This window comes from Psammomys obesus, unplaced genomic scaffold (assembly GCF_907164565.1).
Source record: "Psammomys obesus unplaced genomic scaffold, mPsaObe1.curated_primary_1811, whole genome shotgun sequence".
Classification (NCBI taxonomy): Eukaryota; Metazoa; Chordata; class Mammalia; order Rodentia; family Muridae; genus Psammomys; species Psammomys obesus.
Window position 1 is genome coordinate 1,989,145 of NW_026596125.1, and position 22,052 is coordinate 2,011,196.

Here is a 22,052-nt window from a genome sequence, read left to right on the forward strand (position 1 = left end):
AGGATCAAGAAGGCCTGCTGAGTAAGTGTGCTCATGATGTCTTCTATGACCTTATTTTGAAGGGCTGGGAGCCCTCTGAAACACTGACGATGTGCTACTACAGCACATCCAGGATAAAGAAAAACAATCTTTATTTTCTGGCAGGTGCACACACAGCACAATCCTTAGCCCTCAAGGTCACACTCAACTGCATTCCTTCTTCAGCAGCACGGCTTCCTTTTCCTGACACAGGACAGCCCAAGACCCAAGGTCTTTTCTTCAAATACCAAGTCTCACTCAGTTTCTTCAACAATCCATTAGAAATCAGGGCTCTAGGTGTCTTGCACAGCCATGCAGGAGAGGCCCTGTATTTGTACTGTGTCCATGGGAAGACAGGCCAGCGGTCTCCTTGCCTGGTGGGGTGGCTCAATAGTTAGTACTTGCAGGTTAGATTGTCAGAAGGGTCTAGGCCAGAACCAAGGACTCAGCTCCCTGGGCTCCCGAGTAGAAACCTGTAGACATAAAGAATGTTGCAACGCTACTTTGAGGTTCTTGGTCCCATCACTTCCTTCAGCCTACAGCTTACCATTCTCCCCTCGCTGATACTGCTTCCTTGCGCACAAGTCTCTTCTTGTCATCCAGAGGCTTGGCTAAGGCCCGGATCACCTGAGCTTTGTATGGCAGTAGCTGTGAAGTTAGAGGACATGATCTTATCTTATTTACTCTTGCTGAACTGAGCAACAGGAAATACTGCTTCTGACACTATACAGTTCACATTCTGATGGAAGTGAAATGTGCCCAGTTTTAAAGAACATTTTATCCTATGTGCATGCCTGGTGGCATGAGGCCAGATAAGGGCATCGGATCCCCTGAGACTGGCATTATAGATGCTTGGGAACTGCCATGTGGGTACTGGGAATCAAACCTGGGTCTTCTGGAAGAGCAGCCTGTTCTCTTAAGTGATGAGCTGTCTCTACAGTCTCATTTTTATTTTTTGAGGTTTTGAGGTTACACACTTGTATTTAAGGATTCAAATGATGGGAAGAGGCAGGATGACCAGTATTACAAGGTGGTCAGAATTTACTGGATCCATTTTGAGCTCCAGGAGTGTGTGTGTGTGTGTGGTGGGAATCTGCTTCAGCTTTGTGTACCATGTGTACTCGGGTGATAATATCACTTGAAAGCAAAAAAGTACTCAGCCAGCTGTGTCAGTGCATGTGAGTTTGGACAACAGAGACCATCCTGTCCCGAATATGCACTTGACTCTTCAAAAACTTACGACAGGAGCAGGCAGGCGAGTGAGAGCATGCATACACTGCAGAGCAGCAATCCGGACAGCCTGGAACACAAATGAGGTCAGGGGAGACAAAAGGAGAAAGGCACTAAAGTTATATGCTGGGCTCAACGCACCATTGAATGACTGGAACTGAGATCCAGGAATTTGGTGACCAAAATATCAACGTGAAGACTCATGACTTGGGGTGCTTCTAGTAGAAGGGGTTGGAGACAGCTGAGAGTGGAAAGCTGGACCACGGAGTCAGGGCAGGACAGTGCCTCCAGCAGCAAGGAAAGGAGCTAAGAAGCAATGGAAAATGGGATGCACATTATGCTCCTGGCTCTCCACCAGCCTGAGCCATGGGAACAGCCTTCTCCCTTGCTGAGGGATGACAGCAGAACTTACTGTGGGCAGCTCTGGTAAAAGCACAGTCTTCGGTAGCCTGTTGAGTACATGAGACAGACCCTTCAGATAGTTTGGCTTTACATCTGGTGGTGGTGGTGGGGAGATGCAAAGGAGAAGAACTGAGGTTAGACATTCAGTTTGAGAATTCAACTCCAATCTCTAATCCACGTTAAGTGGGTATACTAGTCTATAAAAAAGAATACTGAGTGTGGTAGCTGAAGCCTATTCAGCACTCAGGAGGCAGGGTAAGGGGACGACAGCCTGAGCTACAGCATGAGACCAATCTAAAGAAAAGTGGGGTTGAAGCTAGGAAGATAGCTCAGGTGGTAAAGTGTTTTCCTTGCAACACAAGGACCAGAGTTCGAATCCCAATGAACCAAGTAAATAGAGACGTACTGCAGTGCACACCTGTAATCCCAGCCTTGAGAAATGGAGAGAAGAGTACCTGTGGGGCTTGCTGGCTAGCCAAAAAGCAGCAAGCTCTAGGTTCACTGAGATATCCTGACTCAAAAATAAAGTGGAAGGCTGCTAATAAAGGCTCTTGCCTTTATAACTTGAGCTCAATCCCTGGAACCCATTTAGCACAACTAACTTTTACAAGATGTTCTCTGACCTCCAAATGCATGCATCCACCTATCTGTGTGTCCATCCGTATGTGTGTGTGTGTAGGTCAATGGGTAATGGCACCTGCTATTAAGCCTGACTATTTGAGTTCAATCTTTGGGACCTACATAGTGGAAGACACATTGTGGCATGTAATTAAATAGAGAAATGGCTCAGAGGTTAAGAACACTTCTGCTGGCTGCTCTTCCAGAGGTCCTGAGTTCAATTCCTAGCAACCACATGGTGGCTTATAACCATCTATAATGAGATCTGGTGCCCTCTTCTGGCATGCAGGCAATAAGAAGTAAATAAATCTTTCAAAATGTAATAAAAAATGTTATCTGGTGTTGACTTCTCGCTTCCACACAAACGTGTTCACATACACACACACACACACACACAGTTTTAACAATAAGCCTTTTGAGCTCATAATAGCCCAGATGTACCTATCAAAGGAAAAACTGGGATGGAAGTGCAGCAGACCACAACATAGCATCTGGGTCCTAATTACTGTAGGGACCATGACCAAGAAGAGGGCTCCATGTATTTGGAGACCAGCTTTCAGACACCTTGGGGAGCAGCATGGAAGCCTTGGACCAAAGCGGGCACATTGTCTGTGAAGAACCGCTGTCGGAACATAATCCGAACATCAGCATGGCCAGCACGAGTCAGCACATCAGAGCCGTCAGACATGAGCAGAGAGAAGCCATCAGCTGCTGCAGGGCCGAGTTCTGGATCACTGAGGAGGCCCATGAGCTGGTGAAAAGAAAAAAAGCCTTTCAAGTATGCTGGAAGAAAAAATTTCAAATACTAAAGATGAAAACCTTGTAAGAATAAGAGAGTAGGGGCTAGAGAGGCAGATCAGAGTACTTGCTGTTCATTCAGAGAACTTGGGTTCGGTTCTGAGCACCCACATGGTGACTCACAACCATCCACAACTCTAGTTCCAGGGGATTTGGCAATTCCTTCTGCCCTCCTGGGGCAGCAGGCATGCATGTGGCACACATGGGAAACATACACATATGATCTTTCCCCTGCCCCCTTAACACAGGGTCTCTCTATGTATCCCTGGCTGTCCTGGAACTCTTGAGATAGCTCAAATTAAGAAATCTGCCTATCTTTGCCTGACTGCTGGGATTAAAAAATTAAAAAGCATGCACAACCACACCCAACAAAAAGAAATCCATCTTTAAGATAGAAAAGGTAGAGGTAAATGCGATCAAAGGCAAGTTCCTGTTTAGATCCCAATTACGTGTCAGGAAGAACCTACCCGGGTGGTAAGGCAGGTGCTGAGAGGATGATATCTGAGGACTAAAGCCTTGGTTATCTGTAATCAGGAAAAAGGGTAGTCACGGTCCAGCATTCAAACTCTAGAACCCCAAGGCACACCTGCTATACGTGGCTCAGCGGTTTTGGTGGTTTGAATGAGATGTCTGTGTTCCACAAATCTCTGGTGTTGAGTATTTGGTTTCCAGTTAGTGGCTGTTCAGGGAATACTAGGAGGTGTGGCCTTGCTGGAGGAAGTATGACACCGGGGGTGGATTCTGTGATTTTAAAAGACTCAAGCCATTACGAGTGTCTCTCTCTGCCTCCTGATTTTGGATGTGAGCTCTCAGTTGTTTCTGCCGTCAAGCCTTTGCTCTACCACCCCTGGACTCTGACCACCTGAGACCGGCTGTAAACCCAATTACATGCTTTCTTTTATAAGCTATCTTGGTCATGGTATTTTAACACAGTAGTAGAAAAGTAACTACTACAGGGCAAACAGGAATATTTTAAGTTGACAAAATTATCGTCTAGTCAGCATCTATGCTACCTCCTCACCCAGAGTAGCAGTGTGAAAGCCTGATTACGGGAAGATTCAGAGGCCAGGCCAGCCTCCACTGTGTCCATAGCGAGCTGGAGCAAGTCATCCAATTGCTGCCCTAAAAAGGAAGAAAGAGATAATGGTGCAACAGCAATGTAGTTTTTTCTTTGATGACAAGGAATGCAAACCATTTAATACAGAGCACCCGAGAAGCTGGTAGAAAAGGACAATCAAATGACAGAGTGCCAGCAGGAGCGTATGGCAGAGGGGCCGCACTCCCAACATGACACCTGGAAAGGGAACTGCCTACTCCAGTACAGGCCTACTGTATGATGGCTCAACAGTTGAGAGCACTGGCTGCTCTTGCAGAAGACTGGGATTTGGCTCCTAGAAGCCATATGGTAGTTCACAACCATATGTAAAGCAAGTTCCAGAGGATCCAATGCCTTCCTCTGGCTTCCAAGGACACCAGGTACCCATGTGGCACACATGTGCATACAGGTAAGCTCTCATATACAAAAGACAAACATCTTTTAAAAATATTTCTATTTAAGTACGTGTATGCATGTGTCTGTGTGCAGCCATGTACATCTGAGTGCAGGTGCTCCTGGAGTCCAGAGAGTACGTAACAATCTCCTGGGAATTGGACTTACAGACAGTTGTGAGCTTTCTGACATGGCTGCTCGGATTTGCTCTATGAGCACAGAACACATTCCTACCACTGAGCCATCTCTCCGGCTCACAAACACATAAATATATATTTTAAATAGTATTCTTGATAGCACCATGATGGAATAAGAAGGCAGGAGTAAGTTGAATCTGCTCCTTCTACTCTCTTCTTGGACCCTGTAATGCTCTGCCAAACTCTAGTCTCTGAGAGTAGTCTGAGGATAGTAGGTAGAGAGTAGTCATTATGAGCTTCTTTAAGGAGGACAAGGACTAAACTTGCAGATTCATCACTAGGTGGCTAAGGGAGGCTCCGGACCCAGCCCAGCCCAGTACCTGGAGGCTGCTTGTTGAGGAGCCCTGCAAAGCACTTGGCAGCGGCAGTGGAGGAGAAAGGGCAGTTGTGGCTGCAGCTCTGCTCCAAAAGCTCCCGCATAAGTCGGTTCAGCTGAGGGATTTCCACCTATAGAAAACCTGGCCATGTAGTGGACCCAGAAGACACTTGAACTCCAAGAAATAGTCAATAGAAAGCGACATCAGAGTTCAGTATGGAAGAGAACTTTAAGTGGGGAAGCAAAGTGTGGCCAGCTTAGGTCAGAGGTCATTTGAGTCCCAGGGTCTCAAATGCTCACTTACATTCCGTGGCAGGGAGCAGACAAAAGCCATAAGCAGTGCAACCAGCCGCCTCTGCCCAGAGGAGCCATCCTGTGAAGGAAGAAGAGCTTCTGTGGGTCTGTTCTACCAGCAGTAGGCACAAGTGTCCCTAAGCACATCCCAGAATAGCCCTAAAATTAAATTTGAAGGATGTGAACTCTAGGCTCACACCATCAGAGATATCAGATATTACCTGGAATGGCTGGAACTGGCCTGGGAAGCTGTTTTCAGGTAGAAAGGAGGTGTTGCCATCTAGGAAGAGGGGTATGACGCATGTGACACTCTGGGTAGCCAGTCTGGAGACAAAGTATCAGGTGTCATCAAGGAGTTAGGGTATGTATTTGTGTGCAGGTGTCATGGTTATTCTCGTATTCAACATGTTACTTTGACACAAAAAATAATTTCTATTCTAGATCTTGACAGTACAGAAATGAACCAGACCAATCAAAGTCTATCCTCTCAGGTTTTTTCTTTTTTTAAACTGTGCCTTGATGTGAGGGTGTCAGATCCCATAGAACTGGAGTTAGATCGTTGTGAGCTGCCATAAATGGTGCCAGGAATTGAACTTGGTCCTTTGGAAGAGCAGCCAATGCTCTTAACCACAGAGCCATCTTTCCAGCCCCTCAATACATAGTTTTAAAATAGTCCACTGATCCCAGGACTGGAAAGATGACTCAGTAGTCAAGAGCACTTGCTTTTGCAGAGAACCTGAGTTTGGTTCCCAGAACCCACATGCAGGCTAACAATTGTTTTAACTAAGTTCCAGCGGATATGACACCTGTCTGCATCAGCATCATACACACACGGTACACACATATGCACGCAGGCAAAACACCATTACACATGAAAGAAGAGTGAATAAACCTAAAAACCCCTAACAACATAAACTATCACACCACCACCAAAAAACCATTAACCCCAACACTAACCCAATAGTCTGTGGTGTTTTAAAAAGGTTCTTTTCTTTTGTCAAACTATTAAAACAACTTGCTCCACACTTACATACAGGTACAAAGGATAACTGGGAGAGCATTATCGGTGGCTTCTCCCCAAGAATGTTCTCTCCTTCCCTGGGGTTCAGGTTACTCAAGGTTATACTCACTCAGGGCTCAGGTGGGTGGTGGCAGTGCCAATGACAGATGCCAAGGCAGCCAAGACCTCATCCTGCAACAGTACTTTTCTCAGAACTGATGATTCCTTCTCTGAAAAAACAAACAAACAAAAAACATGTACATCCACAGAACCACTGGTAGTGCATACCTTTAGTCTCAGCACTGGGAAGGCAGAGGCAGGCAGATCTCTTGAGTTCGAGGCCAGCATGGTCTACAGAGTTCCAGAATGGCCAAGAAAAAAACAAAAAAAATAAGAAGCACTCCAATTTGGATCAAGGGTGCCTGTAGTATCACCTTATAAGGCTGAAGCAGGAGGACTGTGAGCTTGAGGTCAAACCTGGTGTAAGTAGTGGAACTAGTAAAGACAAAAGAATTCAAAGTAGTTCTTGTCCTCATAATAGGCTAACTCTGAAGCATTTTTAAAAAAATTATTATTTTTAAAATTATGTGTATGTGTGTGTTTGAGGGAGGCAGTTTGTGTGCATGAGTGCAGGTATCCTCAGAGACCAGAAGAGAGTAAGGGATCGAAGCTAGAGTGACAGGTGGCTATGAGCCTAGTGTCAGGAACCGAGTACAGATTCCCTGGAAAAGCAGCCAGCACCTTTAACTACTGAGCCACCTCTCCAGCCCCTAATATTTCAGGACCCCCCCTCCTCTGGAGACAGGTATCATCATGTAGTACTAGCTAGTTTGGAACTTGTTTTTTAGACCAGGCTAGCTTTAAACTCACAGAGATCCACCTACCTGTTTGCCCATTGAGTGCTGGGATGAAAGGCTTTTTTTTTTTTTTTTTTTGGTGGGGGGAGGGTAGGAACAGGGTCTCATGTAGCCCAGGCTATATCTGAACTCCTGATCCTTCTGCCTCCACTTTCCACTGGGATTATAGAAGTACTGGTGAAAGCCAATAAGTCTGCTGTATTCTGCACAAATGCTACAGCTTAAACCTCAAAGGGAAGCAAAAGCTGCAAGGATCTGACCGAGGGGCACAGGACAAGGAATAATGTGTACTTGCTTATGATAGTCAGCAGTGGGAAATGAGGCTGGCTAATATGGAGCGTCCTGACAATGTAAGCAGAAATGCTGATCTTCTAAAAATTTTTTTAAGACATGTGCTTATCTTTGTGGAATCTTATTTATAGCAACTATCACACAATGAGCACTATTGTCACATGGTATCAATCCTTACCAATAACTCTGATTATACAACATATGGATGCTAACACACACGCACAGAAGACGCTTTATTCTGCATGTTATAGGTGAGAACAGAGCATTCAGATAAGGTATTTTGTAAAATCAGCAAGCTAAAGATGAAACCCAACCAGACTTACTCCAAAGCTCAATCCTAATAAATTAATTGTATAGCAATTAAAATGGGCATCCCTTTGACTGACGCTGTCAACACGGATTCTGGTGATAGGGTTCTGAAGTTCAAGTATATACTGGTCATTACAGTGGAATTTGTACTTGACGGGACAACATGCAGTACCTACAATACCCAGGAGGTGGAAGTGCTGTCCAATTCTAGTAGAAAGCCAGCTTCCTAGAGGATGGAGGCAGAGAAAATTACCTGGCATTGAAGCCTGCACAGCCAATGCAAACAGGCAGGGTACAGCTGTCTCATGGAAATACCAGTAGCTCTCAGGGTCCTGCTGGCATTTTTCTGCCACCTGCTGGAGACTCTGACAGATAGCAATAACCCCACTGGCCTCTGTAATCACATTTCCTGTGTGGAGACAAAGTCAGTATTCTCTGTAGAGTTTTCTCTAAAGTACTTCCTGGCATTTTCTTTCTTAAAATTAAAAAACTGTGTGTGTGTGTGTGTGTATGTGTGTGTGTATATATATGTATATATATACATATATACATAGGTGGTTTGCCTATATATGTATGTATACCACATGTGTGCTTAAGTCCTCCCAGAAGCCAGATGAGGACATTAGGGTCCTGTAACTGGAGTGACAGATTTTGTGAGCTGCCATGTAGGTGCTGGGAACTGAGCCAGGGTCCTGTGGAAGGGTTTTATGTATCTTAGGATGACCGTGCATTTATGATCTTCCTGTTTCCACCTCCCAGTGTTGCTTTACAGGCAGGTGCGAGCACACCCATTTGATGCAGTGCTGGGAATGCAGCCCAGTGTTTCACTCACACTAGTTAAGTGCTCTACCAACTAAGCTATATCCCCAGCTCACAGTGCAACTGTCGTACATACAGATATAACAACAAAATCTCTAAAAATAGAATTGCTGGGTAGAAGAAAGTGTACGTGTGTAAATCAAGAAGAGCAGTTCATTCATTCTGAAGATAATGAAACTGGCTGGGTTGGACTTGAGATCCAAGTATCATCCTATCCTTTCTTTCATTCTTTTTTAAAAAAATGTTTACCATGTCTACAAGAAAGAAAAATATTTCCTGTTTCAAATACTGGTTTCCAGAGCCTGGAAAGGAAAATGCAAGAGAGAACAGAGAGAGGGTAGATACTGCGTGCCACACTGAACTGGAAGAATAATTTTTTAGGTGTGCACATGAAGGCTAGAGGGTGATGGTTGTAGGTGTCTTCCTTAATCATGTCTACCTTAGTTTTGAGACATGGTCTCTCATTGAACCTGAACCTTGTAGAAACAGCCAAACAGGCAACCCTGAGGATCCTCCCAGGAGATATAATGTTCAATAGAGTAACTATGGGTCACAAATATTGCAAAATACCTAATAGACATGATTCTGAATTCTCCCAAGACACAAAAAAGTCAGATATGTGAGCTAATAGATACATCATTTTCTTTCTTCTGGTGTATTCCTACTGAAATGTCATATTGTACATAAACATATAAAAATATATATATCCACTTACTAAATGACTATATTAATATTACTACATATACATTACTAGGTATAGATTTTGAAGAGGTACCAGGTCACTCCTACGTATGACTACAATTAGAAATTTACAGGCCCTATCTCAGGGCTCCATTTAGCTCTGCCTCTTGATGAGTATTACTGGCAGTTACCTTTGTTTGTCTGACAGAGATGCTGCAGCAGCAGAGGCAGTGTCTCCTTGACAATGCTGGGGTGTGTTGAAACAGCCGACAAAGCTTGTAGACAGCGGAAATGCTTGGAACATTTGCTGGAACCATTCTCTCTAGCCACATCTGAAAGCAATTGGTGAGATAGGTTTTCACTGTGTGATGGTGTGAAGGCCCTCTTCAGAAAGCCCTGCTGGCAAGGGTTGAGCCACAGAGTAGCATATACCTTTATGCAGCTCTTCAGCAAGTTTAGGTAGCAAGTGGCTGCTGAAGGCTCTAGGATACAGAGTGGTCAGGGTTCCTGATGCCTCCAGTGCTGCCACCCTACTGGGGACAAAGAAGAACACTGGCTGAACCTTGGCCCATCATTCTTTTCCCAAGGCCTGAGAGCAAGAAGATGCCAAAGAACAGCTTTCATGGCTGCCTTGCTAAAGAGCAAGACCCAAATCCTGTAACACTTCAGTGGATAGGTCTTCTTTTTAAAATTTTGTTTGTTTATTTTCCAAGACAGGAAAGACAGGGTATCTCTGTGTTGCCCTAGTTGTTCTAGAACTCACTATGTATACTAGGCTGAACTCAAACTCACAGAGATCTGCCTGCCTCTGCCTCCTGAATGCTGGGATTAAGGGCATGTGCCACCACTGCCTGGCTGGATAGGTCTTCTTAATACCTAAGAAGAGAGAGTACTTTCACATCTTTCCAACCGCTCAGCAGCCACAAAGCACAGAACTCTGGCCCTTGCTTCATCTGCTGCTGCTGATACGAAGGTAGGGAACAACTGCCCAGGACACCTCAAACTGCTTTAGATTCTCACCAACTCTGGGAATCTTCCTCCAGGAAGCTCAGTCGGTACAGATGACCTATTGCCAACTCCAAGTCCCCAGAAGATAGGAGATCTGTGGTCAGAAATAACACAACTTCATCTTTCCTTCCTTGCAATGACCACCCTTCCGAGAAAGCCTATCAGAAATTTACATCATCCAGTGATGCAGCTAACAGGGATCTTCACTCAAGACAAATAATGCAAGGAGAGATCAATACCCATCCTCATCATTGATACCTGGCTGGGCACCCAAGACTGTGAGTGTCCGGATGCCAACAAGCTGAAGCTGGGTGCTGGCGTCTGTTAGAGCCATGAATACCAATGAGCACAGCTGGTCCTTGAAGCTACTCAGTGGCCTTTCATCTAGATGAGACAGAGGCCAGGTCAGAAGGGCTTATGCCCACCCCTGACTGAGTGCTGCACACCATCTCAGGCACACTCTAAGAGCTCAAACCACTGGGCTTCTAAGACATGCACTGGACACTAGCAATCCATTCGGTACAGTCTGAACAGGTCCACTCTCCTGGACTACTCTGCCCTGTTATACCCAACAACTGCCCAGAATACCTCAGCTGCAAAATGACCTCACCTTTGTCTTCATAGCTCCATTTCTGCTGTAGCTTTAAGAAGCCCAGGATCATTTCAAGGATTGTCCGCCGCTGGTTGCTCTGTAATGTTTCAAGGAGAATCGGGGTCAGAGAATATTTTAAAGGATTTCAGTTCTGATAACCCCAGATCTACCTGGGTTCAGTCTCTGCAGAGCTTCAGGGACCACAGTACCCAAGTCCCAGCTGCCCCCTTACCTGGCTGTGTTTGTGGAACTGTTCCAGCAGCAACGGAAGCACATTGCTGGTGATGTGCTCACAGGCCCGGGCAGACGCACCTGCAGCAGCCTGCAACAACTTGGCGCTAGGCCATACCAGTTTCATGTCTGGTTCACATAGATGGTGCCTGCAGTCTAGAGAGGCAGCAATCACAGACCTGGGGAGTAGGCCAAATATTGCCTGATTCCCCTTAATCAGAGGTTGGAGACTGACACCTGGAATTGTTTGCTAGCAGTTACCATCTAATTGTCTTCAATACAATTAGGGCTGCAAGCTCCAAATTATTGGACACATGAGAGCCACCCACAGAGGGCCACTGGCCCCAAAGGAATGCTAGCTGTAAGGTGCTCACTCCCTTGCTGGCTCCATGGTCTCATTACCCTGTAGAATGTTGCTGAGGAAGGAGTCAAGGAGGTCCTCAGCATCAGCTCTCAGCACAGAGCAAGACAGACACGCAGTCAGGGAGTGGAGGGCAGCCAGGCCCTCTGCCTCTACACGTTCACTTGCCGTCTGGAACACCTGTCAGGGAGGGATCCCATGGCTACTGAGGTGAGCTTGTATCAGATAAGGCCCCAACCATCCACTGCCTTTTTCTTGGGGTGTAGAAGGATATGGGTTTCAGAATGTTTGGGGCGTAGCAAAGGAAACTAAAACTCCAGTGTAGTAGTACTTTCTTCATTGATTATATGGTCAACAAGTCTTTTGCTCCATTAGAAATGGTACACTGTAAGAAACAGGTTACCAATGCTGAACAGAGGCTACTGTGACCCTTATTTTAAGTGTCTTTCTCTACCATGACCTATGCTCCTCACCGTGAGAGGACAAGAAGCAGGCGCTGTACAAAGGTGGTCATGTACTATCATCAAGCAGAAAGTCCTCATAAGGGAATTGTCTTCCTTGCCATTCCACTGGCAATCTATGTATCCCCTTTGCTTGTACACTACAAAACCCAACATCTTCACTGGGGGATAATTAAGAGAATAGGGAAAGTACGCTACTCCTCCTCATGCCTGATGCCTGTCGGTTAACAGCAGTGACTTTACCTAACCAACACTCACCTCTCTGCGGATAGAAGCCCAAAGGCTGGGGAGGAAGTCCTTTAGTTCCTTCTGCCCATACACAGCACAGCAAGCATTCTGCCAAGAGAACCACAGGCATCAGCTAGCTCACATTCAAGGTACTATGGGATACATGGGCCTAAGTGAGGTGAACTTGCAGCAGAAAAGCCTTCAAGGTGTCTTATCAGTCTGCCCAGGGCACAGAAAACAGCTCACCCGACTCTCATGAAAGCACAAGGTTGACATGTACCCAGTGGAAGAGTGTTTACCTAGGATATATGAAGCTCTGGGTTCAATTCCCAGCATCCATCCTCCCCCTAAAACAAAGTCTGCTATGGCAACAGACAATCTCATTACTTGAGAAGTGGAGGTAAAAAGATTAGGAATTCAAGGGCAGCCTGAACTAAGAGACCCTTTCTTAAAACCCAAAAAGAAAAAAGGTGAGCACCGACCAGTTCTTAGTCACACAGCATAAGACAATGTTAAGGCAATACAGTTTTTAGATCAATAATAAAGCCCAAATCCAGGCCCATGAGGTTCATGAACTGACCTCCACTGTCCAAGGAACTGTATTTTTAGTGCTACTAACTTGTGTATAGATAGCTGGATCCTACAAGAAGAAACACTCACCAGAGTTTGCAGAGAATCAAGCTTGGCACTTAAAATCTCAGAATCCACCTTCTCAATTAGCAGAGGCAGTAAGAACTGTGGAAAAGAAGGAAACACTTAAGCTTGAGATAGGGTTTTAGCCATCAGAACCAATGCCTATATTGTCATCAGCCTAAGTGACAGGTGTCATATCAAAGAGTGATACTGGTCAGGAGTCACAACCATAAGCTAACATTTCTGCCACTGTGGTACCTGAGAAGCAGGCATACAAGCAAAGCTGATGGATGTTACGTAAACTGTCTATAGAAGGGATAGTATTTGACATAAAAGACACCTGCAGGATACCAAACCCTAAAATGTATAACAGAACATTCTTTCTTTTCATGCTTTTACTTTTTAAAGGACTTTTTTAAAAAATCATTTTGTTTATGTGTATGAATGCTTGCCTGCATGCATGTCTGTGCACCACATGCATGCCTGGTACCATGCAGGCTAGAAGATTACATTATATCACCAGGAACTAGAGTGAAAGATAATTTTGAGCCACCATGTAGGTGCTGGGAATCAAACCTCAGTCCTATGGAAGAGCAGCCAGTGCCCTTAACTGCTGAGCCATCTGTCCAGACCCCCATACTGCTCTTTCTTTAGAGCTTTCTCTGGGCAGAAACTATTACCTTAACTTAGACCAGACCCACCTCAGCAAAACGTGGTGTAGAAGCCAGGACAGCACGAAGACTCAAGATGAGATCATCTCTCTGGATGCCATAGGGATCATTAGGTGGCTGAAAATGAAAAGGAATCATGAATTTGTATAATTTTCAGGCCACCCTTGTACGTAAGTCTGAACCTGGCATACCTGCAGAATAGGTTATACTTTGACCCAGTCTAGCACAAACATTTCTTTCATGCTACGAATACTTGCAGTACACATACCCACACACGCCACACAGCAATACGCCACAAATATCCGGCAGTAGAAAAGAAATAAAAAGCAGAATGGGAGAAAAATCTACAAGAGTCAAAGCAAACAATTCTTGTACGTGCTATGTGGAACTGTGCTATTTTGTTCTGTTAATTTGCCTCTATCACCTGAGATGCCTTCCTTAACTACAGACTCATATATACTATACATTCCTCAGAAACCAACAGAATCCTCTTCCCTGCCAGGCCAGTCCTGTCAACTGTAGCTCCCACTAAACCCTTGTCTTTCAGAATGATCATAGCACCACTCATTTTGATACCTAATGCTATATTATCACCTCAATGTCGCAGTCTTTGAGGGCAGGGACCCTGGCTTACAACACTGCAGCTCTCAGCACCAAGTGCACTGTTAGGAACACACTTAAGTACCTGCTGAGTTAAATCCTGCCTTTGGTGTCAGATGCTTTTCCATTTCCCAGGTTACTAAAATATGAATCCATAAAGACTTTAAAATGGTTATCAGCCTGGGAAAATAGCTCACTGGAAAAAGTGACATGACAGCAAGAGCTACAGAGCTGCAGTACCAAGGTGGCTATGTCTGTGACCTCAGCAATGCAGGGGAGTGGGTGTGGCTGTGGATGCAGGTGGCCAGTCCAGCCAAAAAACGGTGAGCTCCAGTGACAGACCTTGGAGACAGGAGGGCCTGTCATGAACAAGTGGATAGGGCTTAAGGAAGACACTCAACATTCTCCTCTGACTCAATACCTGGGCACACACTACACAGAAATGTACACGCATGCGCACTAAATAAACAACCTATAAATCCAGGGATTGTTTTGTTCGCTTGTCTAGAACAATGTCTCCATACAGCATGTGCTCTGAGTATCTGATGAAAATGAAGGTATTACTTACAGGAGTAAAATCAATAGGGAAATAACAAGATGTCACTTCAAATAACTCTTCCACAAAAGGTCCTGTGGCAACAGAGAAAGAATAAAGTTGACTTAGGGTCATTGTATCTGACCAGCTTCAACTAGATAATTCAATGCTATGAAAATATACCCAGACTGTAGTCCTTGGAGATGAGGTCATGGACAATGTGGAAAGCCAACAAAAGATTACGGGGATCCTTTTCTCCATCCATCACCTGAATGAAGCCAAATGTGAAGTCAGCTCCTAGGCCCTTCAGCTCTGGGAAGGAAAGAACAAAGTCACTGCTGTCCCATGGGACGGAAAGCCTGGTGTCCTCTGCTGTCACTTGTTCTCCTTTCCTGCCTAGCTCTAAGTACTCATTGAAGATATGTGCAGGTCTGTGTGTGCATGTATATGTATTTACACAGGCCAAGAATTAAAACCCTTCCTACATTGGGAGAAGACTGGACCCTAAGCCTTTTTCATTCTTCAGAGTTTTGACTTTCTACACACCCCCTAGAACACATATACCCTTCTAGTGGGGGACAGCAAGCGCTTGTTTTTCAGACTCCTCAGACAATCCTGCCTCTTACCTTCTTCTCGTGATCGCATGAAGTTAGTGATGATACTGAACACCGTATGGCGATCCACCTGTAGCAGGGACTTAAGGGTGGAAGAAAGGAAGTAAGTGGAGAAAGAGGACAAAGAGTACTTCAAGCACTACAACTATTTTTGGCTTTACAATTTTTTTTTTAAAATGAAACCCCGCAATGAGTGTGCGGCTTTTTTTTTTTTTAATTTTATTTATTTATTATTATTTTTACATTATTCTGCCTTCATGTATGCTTGTACACATGAAGAGGACATGAGATCTCATTATAGATGGTTATGAGTCACCATGTGGTTGCTGGGAATTGAACTCAGGACCTTTGGAAGAGCAGCCAGTACTCTTAACCTCGGAGCCATCTCTCCAGCATGGCTTCACAATCTTTAAGTGGCTAGTTCTCTCTAAGATCAAGGTATGAGGGACTGTAGAGAAGAGGCCTGGCTACTGACCTCTCAGCACAACAATGATGGCAGTAACCTAAACCTGCTTCATGTATGTCTTAGGTTTTTCAGCTGTGAAGACAGGTTAGGTTTAATGTCATCATTCCTCCCTTACCCACTAGAAAGGGATACCGAAGACACAAGGTTACCAGGCCTCAAAGTGTTCAGAATGTAGAAGACAATCTGTGTTATCACCTAATTCTAGTTATATCAAGTATCACAAGACAAAAAGCTAGCAACAAAGGAAACTAGTAACTATTACCACTCACCTGCACATGTACCTCCTGGAAGATGGCCTTAAGCACAGAAACAGCCAGCCCCGGGGGCAGGGCCACAGAGAGACTCTGGGGCAGAGAAAGATGTGAGAACACTGCCTCGAAGATTCAGCTCTACAATGTGTCTCAATGGGTAACTGGGTAGCCCAATATCCCACTTCAGGAGGAAGCATTTAGTGAGAAACTTTCTCTAGGTGACTATTTCTCCACAGCCCCTTCTAAACCAGCCCAATTCCAATTCCCCAAGGGTGGACTTATTTCCTTTAAGTGTAGATTATAGTGAAGTTTATTACAAGGTAAAGTGGAACATCTCATGGGTGTCACTGCCACACAGGGTAACTTCACTCTCTAGAGTAAGAACTACAGAACTGGCGAATAGTAATTTACTCCTGTATTTGGGCCTCTGTCCTTCAGCATGTGAAGGTTCATCCCCGTAAGGCCAGGAGAGAACTGTATCAAGGCTCCCACAAACACAGTAATGTAGTGAAAAGGACTCACAAGTGCCCTCAGGCCCTGCAGGACAGGTGGGATCACAAGATGATGGTCCTTCAGCCGGTTCTCATAGAACAGGATCAAGTGTACAACTGCACAAACCAGACCCAACTGTCAGCTTAGCAGCTCTGAGGAAGACCTACCAGCTTTGTCTGTCTGCTTCCTAAGGCCATTCCATTTTGGTCTGCACTACAAATGTTCTCCTACATCAAGAAATGGCCTCCTACTTGATGGTGCCTTTACTTTGTTAGAGAAATAATAAAAGTCTCGTACTATTCATTCTCATATAAATTCATAGTGAAACCCAGTTTTACGCTCAGAATTGCTTCCTTTTTAACTTTATTATTTTATGTGCATTTGGTGGTTTGAATAAAAATGTCCCCCCATAGGCTAATAGAGCTGAATGCTTGGTCATCAGGGAGAGGCACTACTTGAGAGGGATTAGGAGGTATAGCCTTGTTCAAGGAAGCATGTCACTGGAAATGTTTCAAAAGCCCAAGCCAGGCCCAGTGTCTTTCTCTCCTTGTTGCCTGTGGATCTGAATGTAGAACTCTCAGCTCCTTCTCTAGCGCCATGTCTGTGTGTATGCTGCCATGCTCCCTGTCATGATGACAATGGACTAAACCTCTGAAACTGTAAGCCAGATGTAATTAATTTCTTTTATCAGAGTTGCTGTGATCATGGCGTCTTTCCAGCTATGCAGCATGTGGAAAATTTCCACGAGCCAGCTCTCTCCTCCTACCTTCATGTGGGATAAATGTTGTATCTCCACGGTTCTGCCTAAAGTGCCTTTACCTCTGAGTCATGTTATCAACCCCAGAATCACCACATAGAATTTTTCCTCATTTTCTTTGGTGCTGGGGACTGAAAGCAGTTTCATGAGCTCAACCACTACTAAGCTTTCTGTTTGTTTTTTTGAAGGAGTCTAAAGACAACTTTTGGGAACTTGTTCTCTCCTTTTACTGTAATTCCAGGGATCAAGCTCTGGTTGTCAGGCACCTGTACCCACCAAGCCATGACAACAGCCCTCCACCTTTTGGTTTCTTTAAATGCTAGGGGTTGAATACAGGGCCTGCAAACCTTTCCTTAAAGGGCCAGGCTGGCGTATTATATCCTTACAAAATGTAGACAATGAGATACACTGAAAAAATTATCAAATACCCCCAAGGAATGAAGGCACTGAATTCACAGACACGTTATAGCCCTTTTTGTTGTGAACGTTTTGTAGCCTTGGCTTAGTGACTTGGGAAGACTCCCTAGTAGTGGTGAAAGTACCTTCCTTCTCCAAGAGCAAGGAGTGACACTGGAGTAGCACCTGTGACAAAAGCTGGATTCCTCGTGCCCGAGTTCTGGGTTCTGGATTCTCCAGAGAAGACCTAGGAAATAGCAAGATAGAAAGCAGCTGTCACTTCAGTTCAAATTATAAAGTAAATTCTAGTTAGTCACTAGTCATACTTACTTCCTGGGCAATAAAGGGAGCAACACCTCCTACAAGAGTTTAAAAACAAAACAAAACAAAACAAAACAGACCATGGATGAAGGTGCTCCTAAGCTAGTAACATTAGTGTCCAGTAAACACCAAAGCCCCAGCCTGGTGACACACAACTTTAATCCCAGCACATGGAAGGTATCAGATGCAGAAAGATCTCTGAGTTCAAGGCCAGCCTGGTCACTTCTATGCCTGATTTTATGTTGTTGTCAGGACTGAACTAAGGGTTTGGGGCACGCTGGCAAGGTCTCTAACAACTAAGCCACACCTCTAACTGCAGCAGTTTTTCTTTGCTTGTTTGTTCCTGTTTTGTTTTCTTTGTTCTACCTGTCCTAGAACTAGCTCTGTAGACCAGGCTGGCCTTGAGCTCAGAGAGATCTGCCTGCCTCTGCCTCCCAAGTGCTATGCTTAAAGGCGTGTACCACCACAGCCCCTCAAACTGCAACAGTTTTAACTAGGAAGGGCTACTGATAAGAGAGCAGCTTAACTGAAGCAAAAAATGATTTATATTCAAAATAGCTTTCCTGAGATCACACTTAAACCTAACTTGAGCAGGAAACAGATTTCTGGAAGGCTGATCCCCAAGAGTCTTAAATTAAACCTTAAAGATAAAAGAACATATAATGGTGCAGAAAAAGAAAAAACAAAACAAAACAAAAAAACCACAAACCACTCCTGACTGTAACCTGAGGACAGGAACTCATAGAAATGCTTCTGCTTAGCAGGTAGGATATTGTGCATTTGCAGCATTTAAAAGAGGGACCAAGGCACACATTAATGCTCGTAACAGCATTTCTCATGAAAGCACAAAAGTGGTAACAATCCAGATGTCCATCACAACTCATGAATAGTTAAACAAAATGTTGGCAACTGGTACAGTGGAATGTTGTTTAGGGAGCAAAGAAATGTAGAACTGACATACTACAACACAAATAAACCTTGTAAACATACAGTTATGTTAACATTGGGTGTTATCTTGCCATGATCTATAATCACCCAGGAGACAAGCCTCTAGGCATAGTGTGAGAGACTACCTAAATATTCCTGCTAAGGGTTTTCTTGATAAAAGTGAGTTGGTAAGACTAACCCTCAATGTGCAAACAACAGCCTCTGGACTGTACAAATGGAGAGACCTCTGCTTCCTGACTTGGGATTCAATGGGACCTCGTTTATGCCTCAAACACCTGACACTAGGATTTCCCTGACACACTGTGCTTTACCCTTGAACTGTGAGCCAAAATAAGCCTCTCTCCCTTAAGTTGCTCTTGTCAGTATTTTATCACAGCAATAGGAAAAGTAAAATACATGCTCAGTGAGAGAAACCAGACACAAAGGTCACATAGCCTGTGGCTCTTTATATCTGAAATTTCCACAGCAGGTAAATCTATAGATTGCCAGAAGCTGAGAAGAAGAGGGATAAAGGAATGGGTGCTGAGGAACAGGAGTTTCATGTTGGAGTAATAAAAATGCTCAAATGGTGACTGTGGGGAATAATGCATGGATTACACTTTAAAATAGTGAGCCCTGTGATATGTCATATATATTTGTGTGTGTGTATGTATATATAATAATATATATTATACTATATATATTATATATAATAATATATATTATATATAATATTTACACACAAACAAAGCCAAAAAAAACCCCTAAGGTCCCAAGAAGGTAAACAGACAAGATAAATATATATATGTAGGGAGATTTGTTTATTTTTATGTGTATGGATGCTTTGCCTGCATGCATGTCTTGTGTATGCTTGGTTCCCATGGAAGTCAGAAGAGGGTGCCAGATCCCCCAAGACTGGAGTTACAGACAGTTGAAAGCTACCATATGGGTTCTGGGAACTGAACCTGGTTCCTCTGGAAGAACAGCCAGTGCTTTTAACCACTGAGCCATCTCTCCAGCCCTGTGTTACTTATATTTTCAATAAAACTATTATTAAAAAAAAAAATACTACTGGGTGATGGCACACATCTTAATCCCAGCTCTTGGGAGGCAGAGGCAGGTAGATTTCTGACTTCCAGGATAGCCAGGACTACACAGTGAAATCCTGTCTCCAAAACAATACAAACAAAGCTAAAACAAACAAACAAACAAACACAAACAAAACGAAAAACCAAAACCCCCTTGGATCACAAGAAGAAAAAACAGAAAAGCTAAATGATCTGTTCTTTGCAAGATGTGACTTTTAAAATCTTCCTTTAATTTTCTAGTTGTTTTTTTGTTTGTTTGTTTGTTTTTAATTTCAGAAGACATGCTGATTATGCCTTCTGAATAATAACTTATTAATAAGACTTGTCAGCTTCAGTGGCCAACCAGGTACGAGATTTGGGGGAAACAAGCCCTAGACTACAAGCATGTATTTAATCTGATTTTTAGAACCCCAGGTTATAATACTGTTTTTTATCTGTTTCCAATCCTCTTCCACTAGTGGGAGAGTCACTGGCACAGTGACTGCCCTAAGCATTCTCTAGACAGGGAGACACGACCTACAGTATGTCTGCGCCATGTGGGGCGACTACACTCGTCAAGGGACAGGTGGATCTAAGGCAGCACAAGAGGAATTCTAGTTCCAATGAGACACAGTGGAAGGCCTTAGCCTCCCACTTGCCCTAACTCTGCAGGCTGAGCCAGAACCTGGTGTACTGCTGTAAGAACGACCCAAGACCAGCTTAGATTGAGGTGCTGATGTGGACAAGAGAGAAAATCAGGTTCCAGGGAAGCAGTAACGCATAGAAGTTTCTAGGCAAGACTGGAACAATATTCTAGAACAGAGGTTCTTACCCAAGGGCTTCTACTACTTGTAACACTGTATAGCCACCAGATTTCACATCTAGAAGAAACAAAAGAAATGTGAGAAAGTTAAAACAAGGTTCATTAGTTGAGTGTTTCCTGTAATAGGAGAACACATACTGCTGGACAAGATCCTCTCCTACATAAGAGACGCTTCCACATTTCAAATATGCAGTGTTGAGGATTTAAAAAACAAACAAATAAAAAGCATTATTATCTGTAACTGAACTGTTTGTATATATAGAAAATCCAAATTAAAAAATAAGCTGGCTATGTACAAATCAGTATTATCAAGTAAAAAAAAAAAAAACTGTATAGTTGAGGAAGAGGGATGGAAGGTGGGATTGGGAGAAGATGAGGGAGGTGGCTACAGCTGGGATACAAAGTGAACAAACTGTAATTTATAAAAAAATAAATTTTAACCCCCCCCCCAAAAAAAAACCTGTGTGCATACACACAATAGCCTATAAAACAGCATAAAAGATGAATGGGGAAATGACATAAAGGCAGAAAATAAAAATAAAACAGTGCTGAGGGTGCAGCTCAGTTGATTGAGTACTTTCCTAGCATGCACTGAGCTTAGTTCCTAACACTGAATTTATTACCCACTGGTTTACCAGTGGGTAGCATATCCACTTAGGGGGAGAGGAGGGCAGAGCAGAAGACCAAGACAGAAAATAAGTACAAATTTAGCAAAAATGTACCTTTAAAGATCTGACTCATAGAACCTTTAAGCCACTGGGTGTTGCTGGCCCCCTTGAGTGTTGTTTTGCTTTTTAACTTTTATTTTTAATTTTTTTTGAGATGGCGTCTCACTATTTAACTTTGGCTGTTAGAACTCTCTAAGTAGACCAGTTTGATCTCAGACTCACTTAGATCTACCTGCCTCTCTGCCTGGGTGCCAGAATTAAAGGGAAGTACCACTATAACCCCAAAGCTTTTTTCTTTGAATTGGAGGCCAGCTGGTCTCCATAGAGAGTTCTAAGACAGTCAGAGTTACATAGTGAGACCCTATCTCAAAACAAACAAACAAACAAACAAACAAAAGAAACCATCATCTGGGTGTGTGCTATAATGATACTGCTTCTAGATTCTCTCAGTTCAAAGAGTTGAGAAATACGTATACATATTTGTAGTATAACAATCCATGTTGCACAAGCATCTATCACTATTCCTATATCTATATATGTCAAACTAAACATAAAACCATATTAATGTCTCTAAGTCTCAGGAACTGGAGAGGTGGCTCAGTGGTTAACAGCACTGGTTGCTCTTCTAAGA

At 43.8% G+C, this 22,052-nt stretch overlaps 1 protein-coding gene across 5 annotated transcripts in view; it reads right to left on the reverse strand.

Moving 5' to 3' along the window:
- Nucleotides 1-114: 114 nt before the first annotated feature.
- Nucleotides 115-22,052, reverse strand: part of Mms19 (MMS19 homolog, cytosolic iron-sulfur assembly component) — a 30,043-nt gene continuing 8,105 nt past the window's right edge. Inside the window, exons 2-31 of one of the 5 annotated variants that reach the window (XM_055629988.1) lie at nucleotides 20,763-20,811; nucleotides 17,802-17,862; nucleotides 16,493-16,578; nucleotides 15,989-16,063; nucleotides 15,266-15,335; nucleotides 14,823-14,951; nucleotides 14,673-14,734; nucleotides 13,535-13,621; nucleotides 12,861-12,935; nucleotides 12,231-12,308; nucleotides 11,553-11,691; nucleotides 11,152-11,306; nucleotides 10,938-11,016; nucleotides 10,586-10,711; nucleotides 10,340-10,421; nucleotides 9,752-9,852; nucleotides 9,511-9,651; nucleotides 8,073-8,228; nucleotides 6,493-6,592; nucleotides 5,584-5,686; nucleotides 5,373-5,441; nucleotides 5,073-5,199; nucleotides 4,088-4,188; nucleotides 3,534-3,590; nucleotides 2,833-3,019; nucleotides 1,661-1,743; nucleotides 1,390-1,554; nucleotides 1,259-1,318; nucleotides 566-666; nucleotides 115-491 (exon numbers count right to left, since the gene is read on the reverse strand). In XM_055629988.1, the coding sequence (XP_055485963.1) occupies nucleotides 464-491; nucleotides 566-666; nucleotides 1,259-1,318; nucleotides 1,390-1,554; nucleotides 1,661-1,743; nucleotides 2,833-3,019; nucleotides 3,534-3,590; nucleotides 4,088-4,188; nucleotides 5,073-5,199; nucleotides 5,373-5,441; nucleotides 5,584-5,686; nucleotides 6,493-6,592; nucleotides 8,073-8,228; nucleotides 9,511-9,651; nucleotides 9,752-9,852; nucleotides 10,340-10,421; nucleotides 10,586-10,711; nucleotides 10,938-11,016; nucleotides 11,152-11,306; nucleotides 11,553-11,691; nucleotides 12,231-12,308; nucleotides 12,861-12,935; nucleotides 13,535-13,621; nucleotides 14,673-14,734; nucleotides 14,823-14,951; nucleotides 15,266-15,284 (2,610 nt within the window). In that variant the 5' untranslated portion in view covers nucleotides 15,285-15,335; nucleotides 15,989-16,063; nucleotides 16,493-16,578; nucleotides 17,802-17,862; nucleotides 20,763-20,811 and the 3' untranslated portion in view covers nucleotides 115-463. Of the gene's footprint in view, nucleotides 492-565; nucleotides 667-1,258; nucleotides 1,319-1,389; nucleotides 1,555-1,660; nucleotides 1,744-2,832; nucleotides 3,020-3,533; nucleotides 3,591-4,087; nucleotides 4,189-5,072; nucleotides 5,200-5,372; nucleotides 5,442-5,583; nucleotides 5,687-6,492; nucleotides 6,593-8,072; nucleotides 8,229-9,510; nucleotides 9,652-9,751; nucleotides 9,853-10,339; nucleotides 10,422-10,585; nucleotides 10,712-10,937; nucleotides 11,017-11,151; nucleotides 11,330-11,552; nucleotides 11,692-12,230; nucleotides 12,309-12,860; nucleotides 12,936-13,534; nucleotides 13,622-14,672; nucleotides 14,735-14,822; nucleotides 14,952-15,265; nucleotides 15,336-15,988; nucleotides 16,064-16,492; nucleotides 16,579-17,761; nucleotides 17,863-20,762; nucleotides 20,812-22,052 lie in introns of those variants that run through there. The other 4 variants (XM_055629986.1, XM_055629985.1, XM_055629987.1 and 1 more) reach the window with 4 other exon arrangements.